The sequence below is a fragment of the Erythrolamprus reginae genome, chromosome Z (genome assembly GCF_031021105.1).
Source record: "Erythrolamprus reginae isolate rEryReg1 chromosome Z, rEryReg1.hap1, whole genome shotgun sequence".
Lineage (NCBI taxonomy): Eukaryota > Metazoa > Chordata > Lepidosauria > Squamata > Dipsadidae > Erythrolamprus > Erythrolamprus reginae.
The window spans coordinates 92,415,288-92,438,229 of NC_091963.1; the positions used below are offsets into that span (position 1 = coordinate 92,415,288).

The following is a 22,942-nucleotide window of genomic DNA, read 5'->3' on the forward strand; positions in this document are numbered from 1 at the left end:
GCCGGCCTGGGGGGCTCGGGGGGGTGCTGGAAAGCCCCCCAGGCCGGCTGCTACCTTTTAAAACACGCGCGCCGCTTCGCAGCTCTCTGCTGAATCCGGAACGCTAACTTCCGCGTTCGGATTCAGCAGACAGCTGCGAAGCAGCGCGCGTGTTTTAAAATGTGGCAGCCAGCCTGGGGGGCTCAGGGGCTTCCCCCCGAACCCCCCAGGCCGGCTCTGAGGTTTTAAAACACGCGCGCTGCTTCGCAGCTCTCTGCTGAATCCGAACGCGGAAGTTAGCGTTCCGGATTCAGCAGACAGCTGCGAAGCGGCGCGCGTGTTTTAAAACGTGGCAGCCAGCCTGGGGGGCTCGGGGGCTTTCCCCCGAGCCCCCCAGGCTGGCTCTGAGGTTTTAAAACACGCGCACTGCTTCGCAGCTCTCTGCTGAATCCGAACGCGGAAGTTAGCGTTCCGGATTCAGCAGACAGCTGCAAAGCGGCGCGCATGTTTTAAAACGTGGCAGCCAGCCTGGGGGGCTCGGGGGCTTCCCCCCGAGCCCCCCAGGCCGGCTCTGAGGTTTTAAAACACGCGCGCTGCTTCGCAGCTGTCTCTGAACGCTAACTTCCGCGTTCAGCGGCAGCGGGTTTTTTTGTTGTTGCACGGATTAATTGACTTTACATTGTTTCCTATGGGAAACAATGTTTCGTCATACGAGCGTTCCGACTTACGAGCCTCCTTCCGGAACCAATTAGTCTCGTAAGTCGGGGTTCTACTGTACTTTGTTGCAATGTTCTGGCAACCATTTGTGGATTTCTGCCAAAACCAAGACTAAAAAATTGATGATCTACCACCCACCCATCCATTCATCCATCCATCCACCCATCTATCCCTTATAGATAAGAAATGGGCTAGTGAATAAAAAGCTATCTTAAAAAGGGTGAAGTTATTAAATTTTTCTATTGAAATGAAAACTGGAAATAATTTGTTTATATTTTTTTTCATTATAGTCTCTATATTTCTTTTTCTTTGTTTTCATTTTTTGGTATTTTTTCTTCTTTTGATTCTCTTTTTTAGAGAAAAAGTTTAATCAATACTCTTAATAAAATGTTATTTGAGGAGGAGTAAAATAAAATTCCAAAATTTGAAGATTAAAATGGAAATAAAATTATCTAAGCTTGATTGTTTTTCCTTAAAATTAATAATTAATAATAATAATTTATTAGATTTGTATGCCGCCCCTCTCCGAAGACTCGGGGCGGCTCACAACAATAATAAACAGTCTACAAATCCAATATTTAAAATTTTTTTAAAACCCTTATAAAATTCCTGAAGAAATATCTTTTATACATTATACTTGTGCCTAATCTTGTATGTAATGTCTTCTCATTTCAAAAATATTAATGTTTAATTCACAACTCATGCTTAGTTGTAAGGAGTTGTTTTGTCCCAATATTTTCAATTAATAGCAGTGGTCTTAATGAGAATACTTTGATTTTCTGCAATTTTTTTACCAATGTGCTTTTAAATGTACCATTTTTTCTCCAATATGCTTTTAAAAGCAGCAAAAGAATGATGTGCTTCTATAGAGATATATTAAAACTATGACCCAAGTTACTGCCAAAAAGAACCCAAACCCAGAAAAGTCACAAAAAATTGTTCTATTTTTTGTTTGGAATTGTTTGTCAAATCCATGTCCATATTTTCTGTTACCTGACAGAATCTGCTCCTTTAAAATCAAGGACTTGCAAGAATTCAAGACATATTAAATGACATAATCTCTATGGAACTGCCTAAAAGTAATATCCCCATTACAGCTCATGGGAGCCTCAGATCTCAGTTCGAAATTGAAGTGTTGTATCTGTCATCATCTTCTTATAGTTCTCATCAAATGCCTCATTCTGAGCCACTGTAAAGTGATTCTTCCAATCTCCAACAAGTCCTAAAATGCACAATAATACAAATCAAATACATAGAGAATGGGGCACATATTCTATATAGTGAAATATTGCCAGCATTCCAACATCATCAGCTGAAAATGAGTGACAAAAGAATAGCAATTCTCTAAAAATGACTTACATCTGTGCTTAGAAATTAAGGAAATTATCAGAGAAGTCATCCAACCCCTTACCCTTGCGCATGAAAGGAGAGATACTGTGATCCATTACAGCAGATGGAGCCATTTTGTAGTTTGTCGTAGGATTGTCCTTCATCACATCAAAAGACGTTTGATAAATAATATTATCTATAATTGATTCATCAAGATTCTTTTCCAAGAAATGTATGATTTTCTTAATCTCATGCTTTGGATTCTATGGAAAATCATATTAAAATCATACTCATGTTCATTCACATTACCTTTCATAAAGTTTTGCCACCCACGTGAAAGTTCTCAGAGGATAAACATACAGGAAGTGCTTGATTCACAATTGGAACAGGAATCTTTTGTTAACTCAGGTGCTGGGCTCCCTTTCATTTCTGGGGGACGGGATGAATGAGAGCCTGCTGAATTATTTCAATTCTGTGCCTGCTTGGATTTCAGCAATCCAAGTGGTCACAAAACTGAAATTCTTAAATATGCAGCTCTTTTGACTTACAACAGTTCATTTAGTTACCATTCAATGTTACCATGGCATTGAAAAAAGTGACATGACCATTTTTCATATTTATGACCATTGAAGCATCCCCATGGTCACATGCTAAAAGTCAGATACTTGGCAACTGACTCATATTTATGACAGTTGCAGTGTCCCAGGGTCATGTGATGCACCTTTGTGACCTTCTGACAAGCAAAGTCAATGGGGAAGTCAGATTCAGTTAACAACTACCATATTTTTCGGAGTACAAGTTGTACTGGTGTATAAGACACACCTTAGTTTGGGGGGAGGATCACAAGAACAATGGGGCACAATCTGAGTTTAGTTGGGGGAAAGATCAGAAGCAACATGAGAAAATATTATTTTACTGAAAGAGTAGTAGATGCTTGGAACAAACCTCTAGCAGACATGGTTGGTAAATCCAGAATAACTGAATTTAAACATGCCTGGGATAAACATACTGTATATCCATCCTAAGATAAAATACAGGAAATAGTACAAGGGCAGACTAGATGGACCATGAGGTCTTTTTCTGCCGTCAACCTTCTATGTTTCTATGATTTTTGATCTTTTTCAGGCAGTGGGGATTGCCAAAAAAGAATTGGGGAGGAAAAAGCATCGCAGTTATTTTCAAGCAGTTTCAGGGAGCTAGGATTGCCAAAAGAAAAAAGAAAAAAAACCAGGGAGGAAAAAAAGCATTGCGGTGGTTTTCAGGTGGTTACACACAGCAATCCTCGCCACTTGGAACCACTCAAAAACCACCGCCACTTTTATTTACATAACCATGGTTGGATGAGCATAGAATATTTTGTTACAGAAGTTCTTACACATTGCAAAGCACCTTTTCTGAGGCCATTGTTTGTTTGAACCATGGTTAAGCAAATGGTTATAAGTCAAGTACTACCTATAATCCTTAGTATTGGATGAGTCAAAAAGATCCCTTTATCCTGTTCTGTCCAGCCCAATCAATTATCAGAAATCAAGACCCAGTTAGACTCGGATTCAGAAGAAAGCATAAACCGAGTCTCTTTATCAAGTAAAAGCTGTAATACAGAGATGAGTGCAACTGAAGGTGAAGCTGGCAGCATTCTAGCTGTTATCAGCACAGTTTGGGATGCCAGCCAAATATACAGTTATAAATCCTCAGTCATGATATCTTTGCTTCAATTAATTACTCACTCAGTTCAGACTACAGTCAAAAGCAGGATTTCAAAATCCAGGGAACTAAGAAAAGCTCTCAGCTCCATGTTTGTAAAGTTGTTTTTCTGCATCCCCCTTTCCCATCAGCCTTTCTTAAATATTGCTAAGGAATGGCCAAATGTCCCATAGAGATATTCACCTCCAAGGCCTTCTTCTATAGAAATATTCATGTCTGGATTTTAACCTCCTGACTCTTGCATCTATCAGAAATTTCTTATCCCCAACCTCCCCATCATCCTCTGACTCAGACCCTACCATAACTGGGGGTTCTACAGTATCAGAAGGTCCCCCAGGTTCCCCTGGTTCTAACTCCCCTTCACTCTCACTCTCAGACTCAGCTGGCAAGAACACTAGCCCAGGACATCCAGACGGACCCGACTCATCCTCCTGAAAATCCGTGACCAGCTGAGCCGGACGTGGACCACTCACAACATATCCTGTACATAAATTGTTTCAACTCCTTCCCTCAAAATGTCACTACAGAACACTGCACACCAAGACAACTAGGCACAAAAACACTTTTAGTCAACTGCCATCATTCTGCTAAACAAATAATTCCCTCCTCACTGTCAAACTATTCACCAAGGCTGCATTACTATTACTGTTAGTCTTCTCATTTTTCCTATCACCTATCTCTCCCATTTACTCCAACCTATGATTGTATGACTGTAACTTATTGCTTGTATCTTTATGATTTATATTAATACTGATTGTTTCCTGATTGCTTATTTGTACCCTATGACAATCATTGTGTTGTACCTCATGATTCTTGACAAATCTTTTCTTTTATGTCTACTGAGAGTATATGCCTTCACACTTGGCCAATAAAGAAATCTATTCTATTTAATTTGATTCGATTCTAAAAGGGTGCCAATGTCTGATTCAAAAAAACCCACCTTACTTAAAATATTACACATAAAAGTTAAATTATTTTTCTTCTATGACATTTCTGTCCTAATATCCTATATGAGGTCCTTGTGGCTCTGACCCTACTGGGTTTCAGGAAGCATTAGGGCTTGGCTCTAAGCTTTATATATAGTTCTGGTAAGCAATAGCAGTGGATCAATAATCTGATTCCTCCTAGCGCCACGCTTTTCAGGGATGAAATTCAGCAGGTTCTGGAGAACCAGTAGCAGAAATTTGGAGAGTGGGATGGGAATGGAGATTTTGCAATATGTATTTCTGCTAGGAGTGGGGAGGGAATGGAGATTTTGCAGTATCCTTCCCCCGCGGTGCCCACAACCACGTCCACAAAACCGGTAGGGAAAAATTTTGAATTTCATCCCTGTTGCCTTTTTAGAAGTTTTCAAATTGTTTTAACACTCTGTAAGCTGCCCAGAATTATCAATAAGTGTGCTATATTGATTAAATAAATAAATAAATCATAACTGCCCAGTCATATAGTTAAAGGGCTGCATATATATTTAATAAATAAAATAATCATTGATATAATATTTGAAAGGTACGGTACTTAAATTCTGTTACCTCTTTCATGTCTTCATAAAACAAGTACAATATGGAGTGATCATTTCTGTTATTCCACCAGCTTTTCACATGATTGTACCAGGAGCCAAAGATCATTGCTTATAAAAAGAGAGAGAGAGAGAGAAGCGGTTATAAGTTTAAGGACTTCATAGGAGCTATGAAATCTATTTTAAGTTACCCCTCAGGCACAAGTGCACTAAAAATATTTAGGCAACTCACATGTGTCAATTTCATCTGGAATTTGCCAAGAATAATCTGGCTTATATGAAACAATATTCATAACAAATACTTTTTAAATTTTCTAAATTGTAAATGTTTATAGAAATATTGCAGTTATTACAGTCTGCAAGTATAGCTTATACTGATTTCTGGTAGCATTGTTGCCACAGACCTCTATTTATGTCAGCTTTCGGGGGGAAATATGCTATTGCAATTTAGCCATGTGCCTGACAGTCTATGGCTGCATCAAAACGTAATGAAAACTTTGGCTACCAAGGTTCTGATTGTGAAAATAAAGTAAAACAGTACTGTACTGGAGTTCACCATATGTTGGAACATTCCGGTTTAGCTTTATCTCTATGGATAACAATAGGCTGATGATTAAAACCATCAGGCTACAAACCAGAAGACTGTGTCTTGCCTTAAGCATGAAGTTAGCTGGCCAGACATTCTCACTTAGGCTTAGCCCTAAAAAAAACAATACTAAATCATTTGCAAAAATTGACCCTAGGAGTCAAGACTAATTTGTAAGCACTACAGTGATCCCTCGAGTTTCGCGATCTCGATCTTCATGAAACGCTATATCGCGATTTTTAAAAAAATATTAATTTTATTAAAAACCACTTCTGCGTTTGGCTTCGGGAGTCAGCTGGGAAGCGGCGCGGCTGTTTTAAAAGGTCGCAGCCGGCCTGGGGGGCTTCCCAGCACCCCCCGAACCCCCAACCCGGGTTCGGGGGGGTGCTGGGAAGCCCCCCAGGCCAGCTGCGACCTTTTAAAACAGCCGCGCTGCTTCCCAGCTGAGTCCTGAAGCCAAACGCCAAAGGCGAACTTCCGCGTTTGGCTTCAGGACTCAGCTGGGAAGCGGCACGGCTGTTTTAAAAGGTCGCAGCCGGCCTGGGGGGCTTCCCAGCACTCCCCCCGAACCCCCAACCTGGGTCTTCCCGGCCGCCCACGCAAAGGGGAAACCCCGGCTCCTCGCTGATGCCCGCCGCTCGCCCGCCCGCCAGCAAGAGGGGGAAGACCCAGGGAAGGTTCCTTCGGCCGCCCAGCAGCTGATCTGCTCGGTAGCGCAGCAGCAGCGAGGAGCCGAATCGGGGTTTCCCCTTTGCGTGGGCGGCGGGGAACGCAAACTCCACCATCTACGCATGCACGGCCATAGAAAAAAGGGCGCGCATGCGCAGATGGTGTTTTTACTTCCGCAACCCTACATTGCGAAAAATCGATTATCGCGAGGGGTCTTGGAACGGAACCCTCGCGATAATAGAGGGATCACTGTACTTCCACATTGTCAAACTGGGTATGTAGTACATTTTTAAATTTTGGCACCAATATTGCTTTGTCCCAGCTGCACAGTGAAAAAAGAGAAGTGCAAAAAACTATGAAATATCGGTTCTGTTATCACAGTTGTCTTTTCAATAATTAGGGTTACTATTCCATGCCAATATTCAAGCAATATCTTATTATGATATAATACAGTACTTCTCAATTTATCACAATGTAGGAGAGATATTAGCATAGACAGTTGTGCATGAAACCATATTAAGAAAATTTCAGCTCTGGATGAAAAGGGTATACATAGATTTGAACATAATGAGACTACTTTAATCTCCTTTACTGTTCTTGAGTATTTTTAGCCATTATTAGACATACAGTATTACAAGATATATAAACGCAACTTATGTGACCAATGCCCTATCTGAAAAGGAGACCTACTGTTTTTATACTAAAAGAAAAAAGAAAAAAAGGCTGTCCATAATCTGATTTGGGTTTTTCTTCAGTAAGTGAGCAGACTCACTCAGTCTCATCACTTTGTTTCCTGAAAACTTACTTTTTCCTGTCATGAATTTTTCCAGGTAGTCACTCCAAGAGCCAGGATTTGGATGTAGCTTATTCATCAAGTCAAAGTGATAAAAGGAGACAGCAACATCCTTTGCATTGCGAGCCATATAGATCATCTTCATTGGAGCAAAGAAAAAAATCAATTCAGGAGAAATACTACTGATTTAATCTTTCCACTCTTTTTTGATTTTCTAAGCAGAATTCTGACCAATAATTGTTAAAAAATCATTTCTGCTTTATACTACAGTACCACCAAAACCAATGTGTTTTATTGCAGTATCACTAAAGATTTAGCAAAATTTTGTAGGTGGAGTATACTGAGCATAGTGCATTGGAAAACAGTTCCCACACCAGTTTTGGAGGATTGATACAACACCCCCCCAAACCCCCCACCACCACATGAGATTATGCCTCTGTGAACAAGGATCCTTTAAAATTATAGCTCAAGTCCTGATTTACTACATTTTCTATAAGGACTAACAGATTCAATTTATAACACTCAGTATATCTGAGAAATACTGATCTTTTTTATATTCAACTACTTTTATCAGATCGGTGTGAAATAGTTTCTCTGAATGTTGTCAAATTTTGCTATGCTGCACATAAAATTAGGCAAACTTTAGTTGCCTAATGTTAATCCACCATCAATTGCAATATATTATTCTGTCTTTTATTTTTATATTATACTATTATTATTGTTTAAATGTTTTTATTTTCTGATCTATGGCCATAATAAAGCTTGATAGATTGATGAGGTATACAGGAAGAGACAGCACTGTTGGGCTTCAAATAATTTAAAAACTGGTTCTAATGACCAGTTACATGTAAATGTTGCTAGATGGTCATGTGGTTGAGTGGGCATTGCCAACTTGATGTCATTCAGATTGAGAGGCGCTTAGCCTCACCCAGCCACTTATGACCACAGGGATGCTACAACAGCCATAAGTATGAAAAACAGTCACAAGTCACTTGTAACTTGTAAGTGCAATTGTAACTTTGAATGACCATTAAAGGAATTGTTGTAAGTCGAGGATTATTTGTAAAAAAATACAAAAATCAAAAATCTGCCCTAAAGTACCAATGATTAGATTAGAAATAGGGAAATACACACTAAAGATCATTGAGTCGCAGCTGTCATGGAAAGCTAAACCATTCTGTCTGAATACCTTCCTTTTCCTCAGCGATACATGTAACCCAGAGTTACAAATCAGGCAGGGTGCCAGAGCACATTGAGGAATTAAAATAGTTAAAATACATCCAACTTTTGCTCATAAAGAGAAACCTTTTAGCAAAGAGATCAGAAAATGGATGGGTATATTTGGTCTAAAAATGTCCAGCTAAAGAGACACATTAACATACTGAGTGAGGGCTAATCCCATTCTTTCTTTGTTCAGACCTTGCTGCACATGATTTTTGCCTATGAATATAGCTATCTATCTCTTAATCTTATAAGTGCTGACATCTGCTGTGGGCTATTAAGGAATGTGAGGTCTCTAAGGTAGGTGCTCCCTCTAAGAAAACATGTTTCTCCATTTCTCATCCAAATAAATATTTTCTTCCTTTCTCAAAATATTTCATTCTTCTAGGAGAGATGTAGGTGCTAACTTTGTACAATTGGTGTCATGTTACTATGCCATATTATAATGAGCAAACTATAACAAATTGGAAGGAGGATCCACTTATTATCAGTGAGCAATCATGTGCCTTGGTCACTCCGAAGCAATGCAAGAGAGTCCTGTCCCAAAGGTGCTTTTTCAAGAAACCAAAAAAGTCCAGTTCCCTCTTGAAAAAGGCACCTTTGGGACAACCAGAACCATATATTCTTGTGTTCAGTGAACTGTCACAGCACCCAGGAGAAGCAATCCTTAGGTTTGCAACACCTAAAGATACTAGCTCAGACACCAAAAAATCCAGATATAAGGAAAAACCACATGCCCTCAGAAAGGCAGTAAAAAAATCAGACACCAAAAATATCAGAGTGCTATACTCATAAAAAGCCATAAGTAACTAGCAGCTCTGATGGCAATGTTTGAGGAAAATTTACTTCTAAAGGGTTTGGTTTTGAAAAGTGTTTGGAAACTCCAGATCGTGTAGAAGAGCCGTTGGCCTCTTACTGGACCAATGGCATTTGCGGCGTGGCAGGGAAGGAGGCTGCCATCTTGGGGATGGAGCCTGCAGCCCTACATCGTCAGACGGGGGCCGCGGTGATGTCATCACGATGTGCGGAGCACCAATTGGTTGAGGGGCGGCCAGGGAGGCGCCCTATATAAGGGGCCTGCTCGCAGTGCTGCCCCTCTTTGTTCTTCTGTCTCCAGATCAGGAGACACCCACCCACCCTCCCTCTGTTATAGGGTGCATATGATGGGTTGCCCCTGTCACGCTGGAAATTGCCAGCCCCCAATGACATTGAGAAACATCCAGTAGTTAGAGAGTTAATTCTGTCTAGTAAGGTAGCTCCTCCTGTGTGATGTAACCATTTGCTCACATCCTGTCCTTCTCCAAGAAGAAGGGCTGTCCTTATTCAGAGGACATATTCTTTTCTCCATACATCCTACCTAGAGGATGTGCTTTTCATGTCTCTTCAGACATTTATTGTTTTTATACTTTTCTAATAAAAAGTAACTTGTTCATTCGAACATGCTTGTCTGTACTTCAATATCCATCTCCTCTGGAAGCTCCCGGCTCACTCCTCACGGGCTGAGCGCCTTGTCTAAGGTAAGGGGGTCTACTAATCCCGTCATGGTAGCCGAGCACGGTTATTATTGAAGTAATAGACCCCGCTTACACCCCGTAAGCTTCCTAGGAATTTTTCCCTAATGCCAGCGAAAAAGAAACGTAATCCTCTCACGCAGTCATACGTTGATTCTCTCTCGAGTGACCAGCTGGCCCAACTCAAGGAGACAATTCGTGTAACCGATTGTAAAAGGAATCCGACAATGTCTCTGCAAGGTGAGAAGGAACTTCTTCTAGCTGACCCCTGCACTCAACCAACCGTAAGTGAACCTTACTTGATTGATGATGTAGAAACCAGGGAAAAGGATTGTAAATCTACCCAGGGTGAGCCCTCCGGCAGTCTTTCCATTAATCCTAGCGAAGATGAGGAGGAGGAGACGTTAACTCTGTTCCCCTCGCAATCATCCGGGACCCACGTTAAGGCTCAAACCAAGACAAGGCACCTAGATGATTTTAGCTCTCTCACTTCTGCTAAAATAAAAGGAACTTCCTTAAATCTGCAGAAAATTGAAGAGCTCATTGATAAGGATGAGAAGGAGATAAATTCTTTAGAATCAATCTGTCTCCATTTCGATAATCTTCCTACAATGAAAAATATAGAGCAGCAAGAAATTTATTTCAGTTACTTAAAAAAGGCTGGTGAAGTCAGGTCTGAATTACGATCTCTTAAAAAACTTCAGCTTAAACTTCTTGCAGAAAAAATGGAGTTTATGTCCCTGAGAGGCAGTTCACGTGCTCATTCTCCACAGGGAGAGATAGAAGGAATCCATTCCTCCCACTCACCCCAAGATACGCATGGGCACATCGTAAATCCTCCTGTGGTCACACATTTTTTCCCATCACGCTCTCACATAGAACACATTCCTTTTGAACAAGGGAGGGCTACCCAGCTCGAAGACAAAAAAATGGTCAATTTGCAGTTTGAAGCTGTTGCAAGCCGAAAAGGGGGGCTTTCCCCCACTGCTGCAAGTTACGCAACAGCGGCCACTAGTGGATGGAACGTCCGAAAGGAAAAACCATTGCCAGAAGCCAGACAGGGACTTTCCCAGGCAGACATGGCTGCTGAAATGCAAAGAAAAGATCCATTTATTCCAGGTACTTCTGTTTCATCGCAGATACCTCCAGTTTTTATTCCGCAGATGCCTGCACAACTTCCCCAGATGGTACAGCCACAAGGTTTGTCAGGAGGGGTAGGGGCTCAACCCCAACCGCTCCAAGCGGTCCAGATGACTGCTCCAGCAAGACAGACCATCACCTCCTCTGTTCTGAAAGGTGAGTTTGTGCTGTTACCTAATGGACACAATTATAGGAAGTGGCTTCACAGAATAAATTTGCACCTACTGGCTCATGACATAGATGGGATTGTTCATAATCCACCAGTAAGGCGCTGGACTGCAGAAGAAAGGGAAGCTGACATAAAAGCCAAGCTACTCATTCTCATGAGCATGGATTCACAGTTGTCACAGAGATATGACACACATGACATTACTTCAGCTCAGATATTGCAGTCAATAGATGGCATGTTTAGGCCAATATCAGATGAAAGCAATTACATACTGATAGCCAAGTTTAACAATACTAAACTTCCAACAGGGGGCGAACTTGCACCTCACCTTTCTAAAATCCTTACAATGCACAAAGATTTAGAAGAAAGAGGATACCGCTATGATGATAATCAAGTCAATGCGGCTATTATAACTTCTCTTGGTCCTGAATGGAAGGAAGTTATTTACAAGTTCAGCATACTCCCAATGGCCCAGAAATCTACTCAGAGACTCTGTAACATGCTAACTGAAGAAGCAGAGTTGCTGAACACTGGCCTTAGACCTATGTCAGCAGCATTTAAATCTAACTTGGCCAAGGGCGGTCAGCAGAAAACAAGTACTCCAAAGTACTCACGCCAGAAACCTTTTAAGAAGGATGACACTCGCAAATCTCCTGATGTGCAAAGTGTGAAGTCTGGCGAGACTGATCATCCACCTTATCCAACCCAGCCTAAAGGCGCACACAAGAAAGGATCCAGAGGAAAGAGTTCTGGAGCTGCAAAGTCAACTCCCAAAGACTCAAAAGATGAGAAACCTACTTATGTTAGTACCATCCACCTCAGCATTGTTCCTGACAAGAGTCCACTCTACGACATTCGTGAGTTATGGACCCTAGACAGTGGAGCAGCGGCACACATCGCGTACCGGAAGGAATCCTTCAGTGAGCTACACCCGACAGATGTCAAAGAAGTGTATGGAGTTGGTGATCTACGTTCCAAGGTGGAAGGAAAAGGAAAAGTCTTCGTCAAAGAACTGGACTCCCTTATCTCAAATGTTTTCTACGTTCCAACTGCCAAGAACAACATTCTTAGTGGATATTGCCTGAAAGAAGAATTGAAGGTTGTAATGAACTTTGGACTCAATGACACTAACCTTTTCAAGGATGGCAAACTTCTTGCTACTGCCATCCCCATCAAAGGTGTCTTTTATTTGCAACCCAAACCTGCCAGCAAAGGTAGTGTAAGTATAAGCGTTCCAAAGGGCGATTGCACAGGTCCAGAGAGAAACCCTGGTGCCACCGCTAGTTCAAAGGTTCCTAAAACCAATGAAACCCCTGAGGTTCCTAATGCTGTTAAAAATGTCAAACATATGTTAACAAACAAATCTTTTCATTCCAGGTGCATTCACAGATGGCATCGTCGCTTGGGGCATGCTTCTTACCCCGTTTTAGCAAAGACGTCTGAATATGTTGATGGGTTCACAATTGATGGGGCTTGCAAAGTTTACCTTGATTGTAGAATTTGTAACACTGCCATACTTCAGGATCTCACAATTCCCAGATTTCCTGTCCGCCAGTGTACACGCATCTTTGAATTGGTCCATACCGACGTTGTCGGTCCATTTCGGCCTACTGTTGGTAAACGTAAGTACTTCTTAACTGTAGTTGACAGTTACTCACGATTTGGCTTTGTTTTTCTTTTAAAACACAAATCAGAGGCGTTTGAGGCTCTTAAAGGCTTTGCTGCAGAGATACTTACCCAACACGACGTCTGGATCGAGCGGATTCAAAGTGATCGTGGAGGCGAGCTTATGTCACAAGAGTTCCAAAGATGGATGGCCAGGAATGGGATCCTCAGGCAGACCTCATCGTTAGGAGCGCAGCAGCACAACGATGTATGCGAACACAGAAGCGCGATCCTGCAGACAATGTTTCGTTGTCTCATTGAGGATGCAAACGTGGACTTTTCATACTGGGGCGAAGCATTAAGGTATGCTAATTACATTGTTAACAGAACATGGAGTAGCGTCATTCAAGACACTCCTTATTACTTGCTCCATGGCAAGAAACCTGACATTCAAAACATTTACATTTTTGGTTGTTATGCCACTGTTAACATTCCAGTTGAACAGAGAAGAAAAGGAGGTCCTGTGTCAGAAAGAATGAGATTCATCGGCTTTGATGAAGTCTCCAAGTACCACAAATTTGCTGACTCTCATCACAGAGTTTATATTTCTAATTCAGCCAAATTTGAGGAAGACACAAATTGGTCCAGTATACATAGTAATGATACTTCAGTTTATTTCCCTAAGGAAAGTGTGCAGAGTCCTGAAGCCCAGGAAGCTGTGCCAGATATTCCGAATGTTCCAGATGATGAACAACCTTCGACAGTTGCCGAGGAAACCTCTGGTGATGAACTTGAAGGCGGAGATGATGATGAAGGATGGACCAGCGTTCCCAGGCGTTCCAAGAGAACTACCAAAGGAACTCCTCCAAAGAGATTTGCACAGCAAGTATCTGACTCTCCTTATCTTTTCATGTGTAACAATCTTACACTTCCACCTGATCATTTTCACCAGATCAAACTTTTGCCTGACTCTGAACAAGAAAAATGGCATGAGGCTATGGAACACGAACTGGACTGTTTAAAGAAACTTAATGTGTTCCAGAAGGTGGAGCCTCCTAACAAGAAGAAAGTCATTGGCACACGCTGGGTGTATAAAGTCAAACAAAAGCCTAATGAGGAAAAGCTGTACAAAGCTAGGCTTGTAGCTCAAGGATTTTCTCAAGTTTATCCCGAAGACTACACTGATACATACTCACCCACAGTCAGAAATGAAAGTGTCAAGATTGCCCTAATCACTGCTATTGCTTTGGGTTTAGAAGTTTTCCAGTTTGATGTAGAGACTGCCTATTTGAACGCTGATCTGAATGAAGAGATCTACGTCAAAGGTGCTCCTGGATTCCAGAACCGAGAAGGAGAGGTTTGGTTTCTGAGCAAGTCTTTATACGGCCTCAAACAGAGCGCCCTCTGCTGGTACAAATTATTATCCCAAAAGCTAAATTCAATGGGCTTTATTAAGTCCGAATCTGATGGATGCGTGTTCACAAAAGGGCAAGGTAAGACTTATGAAATTGTTCTTGTTTATGTTGATGATATTGTTTATGTAGGTCTCAATGAAAGCACTAGTCAAACTTTTGCTAAGGGCCTTGAGAAACATTTCACCTTGAAAAGCCTAGGGCATATCAATGATTATCTAGGTGTTCAGTTTGAGAAAACTGAGAAGGGGTTCTCTCTTTCACAAGAAAGTAAGGTTGACCAGCTTTTACAAAATTGTAACATGTCTGATGCGCATACTTGTCGTTCTCCTATGCAAACTGACTTTTACAGGTTAACCCGAGAAGAGCATCCTGATTTTGAGAACAAAACATTGTACCGGTCAGTGATTGGATCGCTATTGTACATCAGCAGCTGGACGAGACCTGACATTTCACTGAGTGTGAATCTACTGTCCAGATACGTTGGAAAGGCTACCACGTTTCATTGGTCTTGCATAAAGAAGCTGCTCAAATACATGAAGCTCACGAAAGGCAAGAAGCTGTACCTTGAGCCAGATCATGTTGGGTACCCTGAAGTGATTTGTTATGCTGATGCTGACTGGGCAAGTGACACAGAAACACGAAAAAGTACTTCTGGTTATATCATGTTTTTAAATGGTTGTCCTTTCTTTTGGAAAGTTAGGCAGCAGAAGTTTATTTCTTGCTCTTCAACTGAATCTGAATATGCATGTGTTTCTGATTGCTGTAATGCATTAATGTCTCTTTTTCCTCTCATTGATAGTATTTGGAAAGGTCCTATGACACCAATTGTTATTATGGAGGATAATATTTCAGTTGCATTCATTGCTGAAGCTGAATTTGTTGGAGCTCGTTCACGGCACATTCACATCCGGTATCAAAATATCCGAGAGAAGGTGAAAGATGGTTTCGTGAAATTTCAGTATGTGGCTACTACTGAGCAGATCGCTGACTTGCTGAATAAGCCATTGCCAGCTGATCAACATGAATACCTCACCAACAAATTGTGCCTTAAGTGAATTGATGTCTTGATGTCCTGATGTCCCTCTTGTCTCTGATGACTGACAAAGAAGGGGTGTCACGCTGGAAATTGCCAGCCCCCAATGACATTGAGAAACATCCAGTAGTTAGAGAGTTAATTCTGTCTAGTAAGGTAGCTCCTCCTGTGTGATGTAACCATTTGCTCACATCCTGTCCTTCTCCAAGAAGAAGGGCTGTCCTTATTCAGAGGACATATTCTTTTCTCCATACATCCTACCTAGAGGATGTGCTTTTCATGTCTCTTCAGACATTTATTGTTTTTATACTTTTCTAATAAAAAGTAACTTGTTCATTCGAACATGCTTGTCTGTACTTCAATATCCATCTCCTCTGGAAGCTCCCGGCTCACTCCTCACGGGCTGAGCGCCTTGTCTAAGGTAAGGGGGTCTACTAATCCCGTCAGCCCCTGGGGAGGCCGAGTAGGAATTTTTTGTGGTCATGGTAGATTGGCTTAACTATGGCCATTTTTTTCGCCTACTCCACTCTGTGCGTGGGAGTGTGGTTATGGTATGTGCTCACCAACTAATTATCCCCCCCTAAGGTCACTGGGGGGAGGGGCCGAAAGGGGATGGAAATGGGCGCAAGCAGCAACTGTGTGATCTTCTTTAGGGCACCTCTAGGGAGGTGAGAGATGACCTCCTTCCCATACTACAGGGCTTGACCGGCTTGGGTATGGGAGTGGGGCTGCCCATGGGGCTCGTTGGCTGGTGCTTCCCAGAGACCAGGGGCGAGCCATCACACACACCAGAGGGGGCGTGGCACAGGGTAGGGGCAGGTGTAAAGATACCATTCCCCTAGGGCCGGGCAAGGAGCTTTCGCCCGAGAGTTTCTTAGAAAGGTTTGGTGATAGTGGAATCTGCCCCTCTTTTGATTTATTACACCCCTGCAGGTCATGTGATTTATATGATTAATTAATTAATGTTAATTTAATAAAAGTGACCCCTTTATACCCAAAGCAGCTATGTCCAAGTGTTACTCCGCCTTCGCCGCAATGCGGCCGTAAGAGTTATCGTAGGGCTACCTAGATGATGATGATGATTTTTAAAATTATTATTATTATTATTATTATTATTATTATTATTATTATTATTATTATTATTAGAGGCCTTCTGCCATCTAGACCCTTTCACAATGTATCATTCTAACAAATGTATTTACCTTGCAGCCTTTGTCCCAGAAAGACTTGGGAAGTAGGTCTACTGGGAGGTGGGTCTTCACCATGCGAGGAGAGGGCATATGAGTTAACTGTTCTGTGCCTTGCAAGCAAAACAATGGTAAGGAATATTATATAGATCAATCACGGCAAACCTTTTTTTTCCTCAGGTGCCAAAAGCACACACGTGTGCATTATACCTACACCCATAATTCAATGCTGCCCCACCATCCATACACATGTACATGATTCCCCATGACCCCCATTTCCGGACTTCGGCTGGGCCCAGTAGGTCTGTTTTTTGCCCTCCCCAGGCTCCAGAGGCTTTCCTAAAGCCCAGGGAGGGCAAAAACACCTTACCCCAGGCCCTTCAGAGTTCAAAAAGCCCTCCAAGCCTCCACGTGAGCTGAAAATCAGCTGGTCGGTGGCCACATGCGTGCTGGAGCTGAGCTAAGGCAACAGCTCACGTGTCAGCAGATATGGCTCCACCTGCCACCTGCCATAGGTTCGCCATAACTGATATAGACACCGCCATATAGAAAATAACTAGAAATGCAGGAGGCACCCATTAACCTGATTACATTCAGTATATGTGGGATGGATATGTGTGTGGGATGTCTTCAAGTCAGTTTTGACTACTGGAACCATTTAGTAATTATTTATGTGATATTTAAATGATCATTAATAAACACTGAATAAATATGTGACTATTAAAAGTTAATGATTATTGATTTTTTTCATTATCACGATTTGGTTCCTTTTGTATAAAGTGCATAAGGCAGTAAGCTTCTTCTGATGAATCCTATCTGTGGCATCTTCCCATTTGATATCCATTGTTGCTGATTTTCACAAAACTGAAAGCTGAATTCTACAAATCCACCCAGACAGCAGTCTTTGAGTATCAGCTTCAGGTTCGCTGTTGAATAGCCTTTGATAAAAGCAATATTTAAGGCCACTTTCCTTCCAGTTTTAGGATACCTTTTCTCAAATTGATCCACATACATTCCTAATACATTGTATTCAATGTTACCTGATGTTTTCCAACTATTGAGAATTTGTGAAATTATAATATCTGCAGGTAAGTATAGATAAATTGCCTTCCAAACAAGTTAACAAGTTCTGGGGAAGTCTTCTGAGCAGTGGAGGATATAAAAACTGAACTATTTGAACAGTATTCCTCCTTCTATGTATGTCAAGGAATAAGTTCTACCATGTATCTTGTGACCCTCTCCCCAAGCATTTCTGAAAAAGTAAATTCACTGTTGCCACCGCACCAGAAGATGCACTGCTAAGCATCTTCAATATTTTTCAGGCCCACTGCTGCCACAATTGTGTCAGTTTCCACACACAATTCAAAGTGTTGGTTATGAACTATAAAGCCCTACATGGCATAGGACCAGATTATCTCTGAGACCACTTTCTGCCGCAGAAATCCCAGTGTCCGGTGAGGTCTCACAGAGTGGGTCTTCTCAGGGTCCTGACAGCCAGACAATGCCGGCTGGCAGGGCCTAGGGGAAGAGCCTTCTCTGTGGGGGCCCCGGCCCTCTGGAACCATCTGCCCCCAGAGATTCGCACTGTCCCCACCCTCCTTGCTTTCCAAAAAAGCTTGAAAACTCATCTTTGCCGCCAGGCTCGGGGCCAATAGATCTCTCTCCCTGACCAACAATCACCTATTGAGTGAATGTTTTAAAGTTTTTAGGATCTTTTAAAGTCTTTTAATCGTAATTAATTAGATCAAATTGTTTTACCATGTATTCTATGTTTGTTGTGAGCCGCCCAGGTCCACGGAGCGGGGCGGCATTCAAATCCAATTAATAATAATAATAATAATAATAATAATAATAATAATAATAAAAACAACAACAACAACAACAACAATAATAATAACTTCAGTTGAGCTAGTGACCTGTGAGGATTTTAATTTTATCAATGAGGACCTTTGTCCTCTTAAGTATGCAATGCTGTTCTGCATTATCTGTAGATGCCCCAAAACATACAATGGACAAAATAGAAATATGATAAATAAATAAAATAAATTATCAGATGTTAAGTTTTCTGGGATTGCACATAGCATGCTTAACCAGCAGCCCAATGGTAATCCACTTTAGGAATGTGAAAATCATGGGCAAATGAGGAATTTGGATGTAGCCTAAATATATATATATATATATATATATATATATATATATATATATATATATATATATATATATATAGATATAGATATAGATATAGATATAGATATAGATATAGATATAGATATAGATATAGATATATAGATATATATAGATATATATAGATATAGATAGATAGATAGATAGATAGATAGATAGATAGATAGAGATAGATAGATATAGATATAGATATAGATATAGATATAGATATAGATATATAATATTCCTTACCATTGTTTCAAAAGAAGTTTCTGAGTCCACTGGATCGATAGTGGTAATAAAAATAAATAAAAGAGAATCAAATATCCTGCAGACAAGTCTTTAAGTTCAGAGGCCTACACAGGAGGATTAGAGGAAGACAAAGGATCAATGCAAAGTATATGTACCATGATGACATGTACAAGCTTAGTGTCCTGATTACATAGACATGAAAGAGTTCACTGTAGTAGCAAGATGCTGCTTTTGGTGTTTTAACAAAAGCACTGGATTGGGCAACCATTTGCTTAACATTTCATTACACGTTTTTTTGCTGAATTTGAAAATTAAGGGAGACTAGGATAGATCTATTTCGGCCTTATTTTGGCCTCATCAGCTAGCCATATCCACTGGGACTTGAACCTGCAACCTTTGCCTTGTAAGGCAGAGAATTATCCTTTAGGCTACAGTATCCAATCCCTTCAGCTCTGCACTAGGGAAAGGTTACATATTTTTGTGTCGAATCACCCTGGTGTATTATATATTAATATATATTAATATATAATATATATTAATGAAATGTTAAGCAAATGCTTGCCCAATCCAGTGCTTTTGTTAAAATATCAAAAGCAGCATCTCGCCACTACAGTGAACTCTTTCATGTCTATGTAATCAGGACACTAAGCTTGTACATGTCATCATGGTACATATACATTGCATTTATCCTTTGTCTTCCTCTAATCCTCCTTTGTAGACCTCTGAACTTAAAGACTTGTCTGCAGGATATTTGATTCTCTTTTATTTATTTTTATTACCACTATCGATCCAGTGGACTCAGAAACTTCTTTTGAAAAATGGCTTCAAGAAATAATATATTTTTTGTGTGTACTGTAATGTTTCTTTTTTTGTTTTTGTGTTTGTGTGTTGTGTGTGTGTGTGTAATGCCACTTGATAATGATTTTTTTCTAGGTGCTATTAGTTATAGCTCAGACCAGAAGAGAGAGAGAAAAAAGATCTGTAACATTTAACTAACAAAATATCCTTACTAAGATGCTGGATCAATGTAGTATTATGTATTGATTCCTCATAAACATCAAGTAAGCCTTGGAGGAGCAGGTTCCAATAGTAATGCTAGAAAACTGGATTCATTTTTTTCATTTAATTGGGTGTTTTTTTAAAAAAAAATTGTATTAGTATGAGAAACATAGTCTTCTGTTTTAATATGGATTAGCAGGTATAATCCTGATTTTCCATCATATACTTGAACATATGGGATGGTAGCCTAATAAAGAAGTAGTGATGAATGGTTTTTTGATGTTTTCTTATTTTTTCTTTGTGTGTTTTATGCCACATGACACTCACAAACTCAATTGTCTTAGGACCTGAAACAGCAAATCTATTGGGATAACCGTATCACACTTCTTTCATGCAATGCAATCTTCTTCTCTTACTCTTAAAATGTCTATTGTTTTTCTCCTATTTCAAACAGTAAATGGACAAAATAGAGCCTCCTCCAAAAATATATACTTTATATATTTCTACTCCTCACAACATAAATATTTTTGTTCATCCCAAAAGATTAAATAAGGGAGTACACCTTTTGATCTTTTCTACCTGTGTCTCTAAAGTACACATAAAAGGACCAAAGCTTACCTGCTGACATCTTCCCTGGGACAACAAATTCTAACATAGGCACTTTATTGAAAATAGCATCTCTTTTGCATTTTTCAAGATCACCATTATTCAGAATCATATCCACAATTTCACTTAGCCACGTTGTGCCTGGAAACAAAGAGCCCATTAGGTTTGTCAGAAGTTGTATTGAATAACTGCATTCCAAGGGTGGGGGGTGAGGGAAAGCTTCATAAAATGTAGGCATAATGAAAAGTTGACAAATCATCAGGTTGCCCTTTTCCAATATTGAAAACTCACCAGACTTGGGATATGTCACTATCACAATATCATCTGGCCTACTCTGGAAATTTTCAATTCTATCCCAGTCAAACGAGAAGGCATAGACCATAGGAATGCCGTGGACCATCTGGCAGTCCTGACGAAGGTAATCTTGAGTAGCCATCTCTGGAGAAATGTTAAGCAATAGAGTCAGAACAAATAAAAGGAAAATATGCATGAGTTGTCATACCATTTTGCTAAATAAGTTGCAAAGTTTACTTTAATCAATTTAAACTTTGACCATCATGCCTAATTAAATAATAATTTCAAATTTTACAAATTTTACAAATTCCACTCTTAGAGAGCAGCAATCAAGACCATAGCTCCCTTCACCACAAATCATTTTTAAAAATTGCAGCAGAAATAATTTCAAACAGCCTCACATTATATTACAGAGTTCTTGTATGAGGATATAAATCTTGACAGCTGATTTTTTTCTCTGCTTCCTGAACTGGTGGGGTGGGGTGGGGAGAGTATAATTATTTTCTGCTCTCAAATCATGAAAGAAGTCTGAAGATTTGACTAGGACTTGCAAAAACACTGGCCCCAAATTTCTTACCCTGAGAATTAGAAATAAAGCCTTACCTTAGATTTTGTAGTCAGAACTGACAATCTACAATAAGGAAATGTGATTTCCTTTCCCGGTCTATAGATTGGGAAGGAACTCTGGAGGGATTTAGCCAATCAGAAGCGTTGAGAAACACAGCCAAAACCAAAGGTCCCTATTGCCTAATCTCTGTATGCAAAATAGGTGGAGCTGGGAAGCTGAGAAAAGTAGAAATGAATGATTAACTTTTTCTTCTAGAAAATAAAAGATTAAGAGTTCAAAAACCAGGGAACAGATATGGTATGATACCTTCAGTTGCTGAGCCCTACTTTATTTTTCTGTCCAGTCATTTGCAAAACACACAGAATCTCTGTTGTTGTTAGCTGTGAAGTTGTGACCAACCCATCATGATCACATAGACAACATTTCCTATTGCAATAAATGAGGTTGAATGTGTATAATTTAGAAGAGCTGTGCGTGTGTGTGTGTGTGTGTACATAAACATACAGTTTATATAGTAGATAATGTATATTTTTGTGTGTCTGTGTCTAATATGTATGAACACATATGGCATATGTACATAGAATTAAATAGTTTATTTTGGATGTTCAGTAATAGATAGGAAAATTGTATCTCTTTGAGGCGAGGAGAGGCCAGGCAAACCTTTGATGCGAGTGACGTCAAGTTGGCCACCTTTAAGCCAGTCACATAAACTTTAAGCCATCCCCTGGTCACATGGCCAGCAAGCCACACCCACAAAATAAGCCATGCCCATAGTGTGATAGTAAAAAACTTTGCAGCCCTACACAGCCTGTCGTCCATTTAAGCTCACGCCAACTGCTTCAATAACTCCATCCAGCAACTTCATTCTCTTTAGTCTCCTTTTGCCTTCAATCTTTCCCAACATTAGGCTCTTTTCCAGTGAGTCTTTCCTTCTAATTAGATGGCCAAAGTATTTGAGTTACATCTTCAGGATCTGGCCTTCTGAAGAGCAATCAATGCTGATCTCCTCTAGGACAGACCAATTTGATCACTTTGCAGAACGTTAGAATTTGATCACTTTGCAGTACCTTAGAAAGCAAACGGGTTTCCATATCTGGTGCAGTGCTTTGAGAACAAAATAAAGGAAAAGATTGCCTTTTCAGCAGCCAGATGTAGTTTAATTGAACAGAGAGATGCCTTTTGATCTGGAACAGCAGGCAGAAAGTTAAAATTGCATGAACCCAAATGTGTTGGGAAAAGTGACTTGGATTCTGTAAGGGTGATATGCTCCATTGGAGAATCACAGAAAAGGCACTCAGGGAACATACTGTAATATATATTTATTTTTATTTATTTATTATTAGAGTTGGATGGGATCTTGCAGGTCATCTAGTCCAACCCTTTACTCATGCAGGAGACCCTATATCACCCCAGACAGATGGCAGTCCACTCTCTTTTTGAAAATGTTGAGTTCTGGGGTGTTCACAACCTCCACTAGCAAGCCATT

The 22,942-nt window shown here is 40.4% G+C and overlaps 1 protein-coding gene across 1 annotated transcript; it reads right to left on the minus strand.

Annotated features, from left to right (window-relative positions):
• Positions 1–994: 994 nt before the first annotated feature.
• Positions 995–21,569, minus strand: LOC139154703 (sulfotransferase 1B1-like). The gene is made up of 8 exons (XM_070729603.1): positions 21,492–21,569; positions 20,886–21,032; positions 20,607–20,735; positions 16,590–16,687; positions 7,306–7,432; positions 5,259–5,356; positions 2,108–2,288; positions 995–1,918 (listed from the first exon to the last, which is right to left on the minus strand). Exons 2-8 carry the CDS (start codon positions 21,028–21,030, stop codon positions 1,806–1,808), a joined length of 891 nt encoding a protein of 296 aa, XP_070585704.1. The 5' UTR covers positions 21,031–21,032; positions 21,492–21,569; the 3' UTR covers positions 995–1,805.
• Positions 21,570–22,942: the final 1,373 nt, after the last annotated feature.

What these genes read in the sequence shown, in the direction of transcription:
- LOC139154703 (XM_070729603.1), bottom strand. Translation starts at nt 21,030, where the DNA reads ATGGCTACTCAAGATTACCTTCGTCAGGACTGCCAGATGGTCCACGGC. An exon ending in AGTGACATATCCCAAGTCTG is followed by an intron (nt 20,736 to 20,885) that starts GTGAGTTTTCAA and finishes CTTTGTTTCCAG; the next exon opens with GCACAACGTGGCTAAGTGAA. An exon ending in CTCTCCTTTCATGCGCAAGG is followed by an intron (nt 1,919 to 2,107) that starts GTAAGGGGTTGG and finishes TGTGCATTTTAG; the next exon opens with GACTTGTTGGAGATTGGAAG.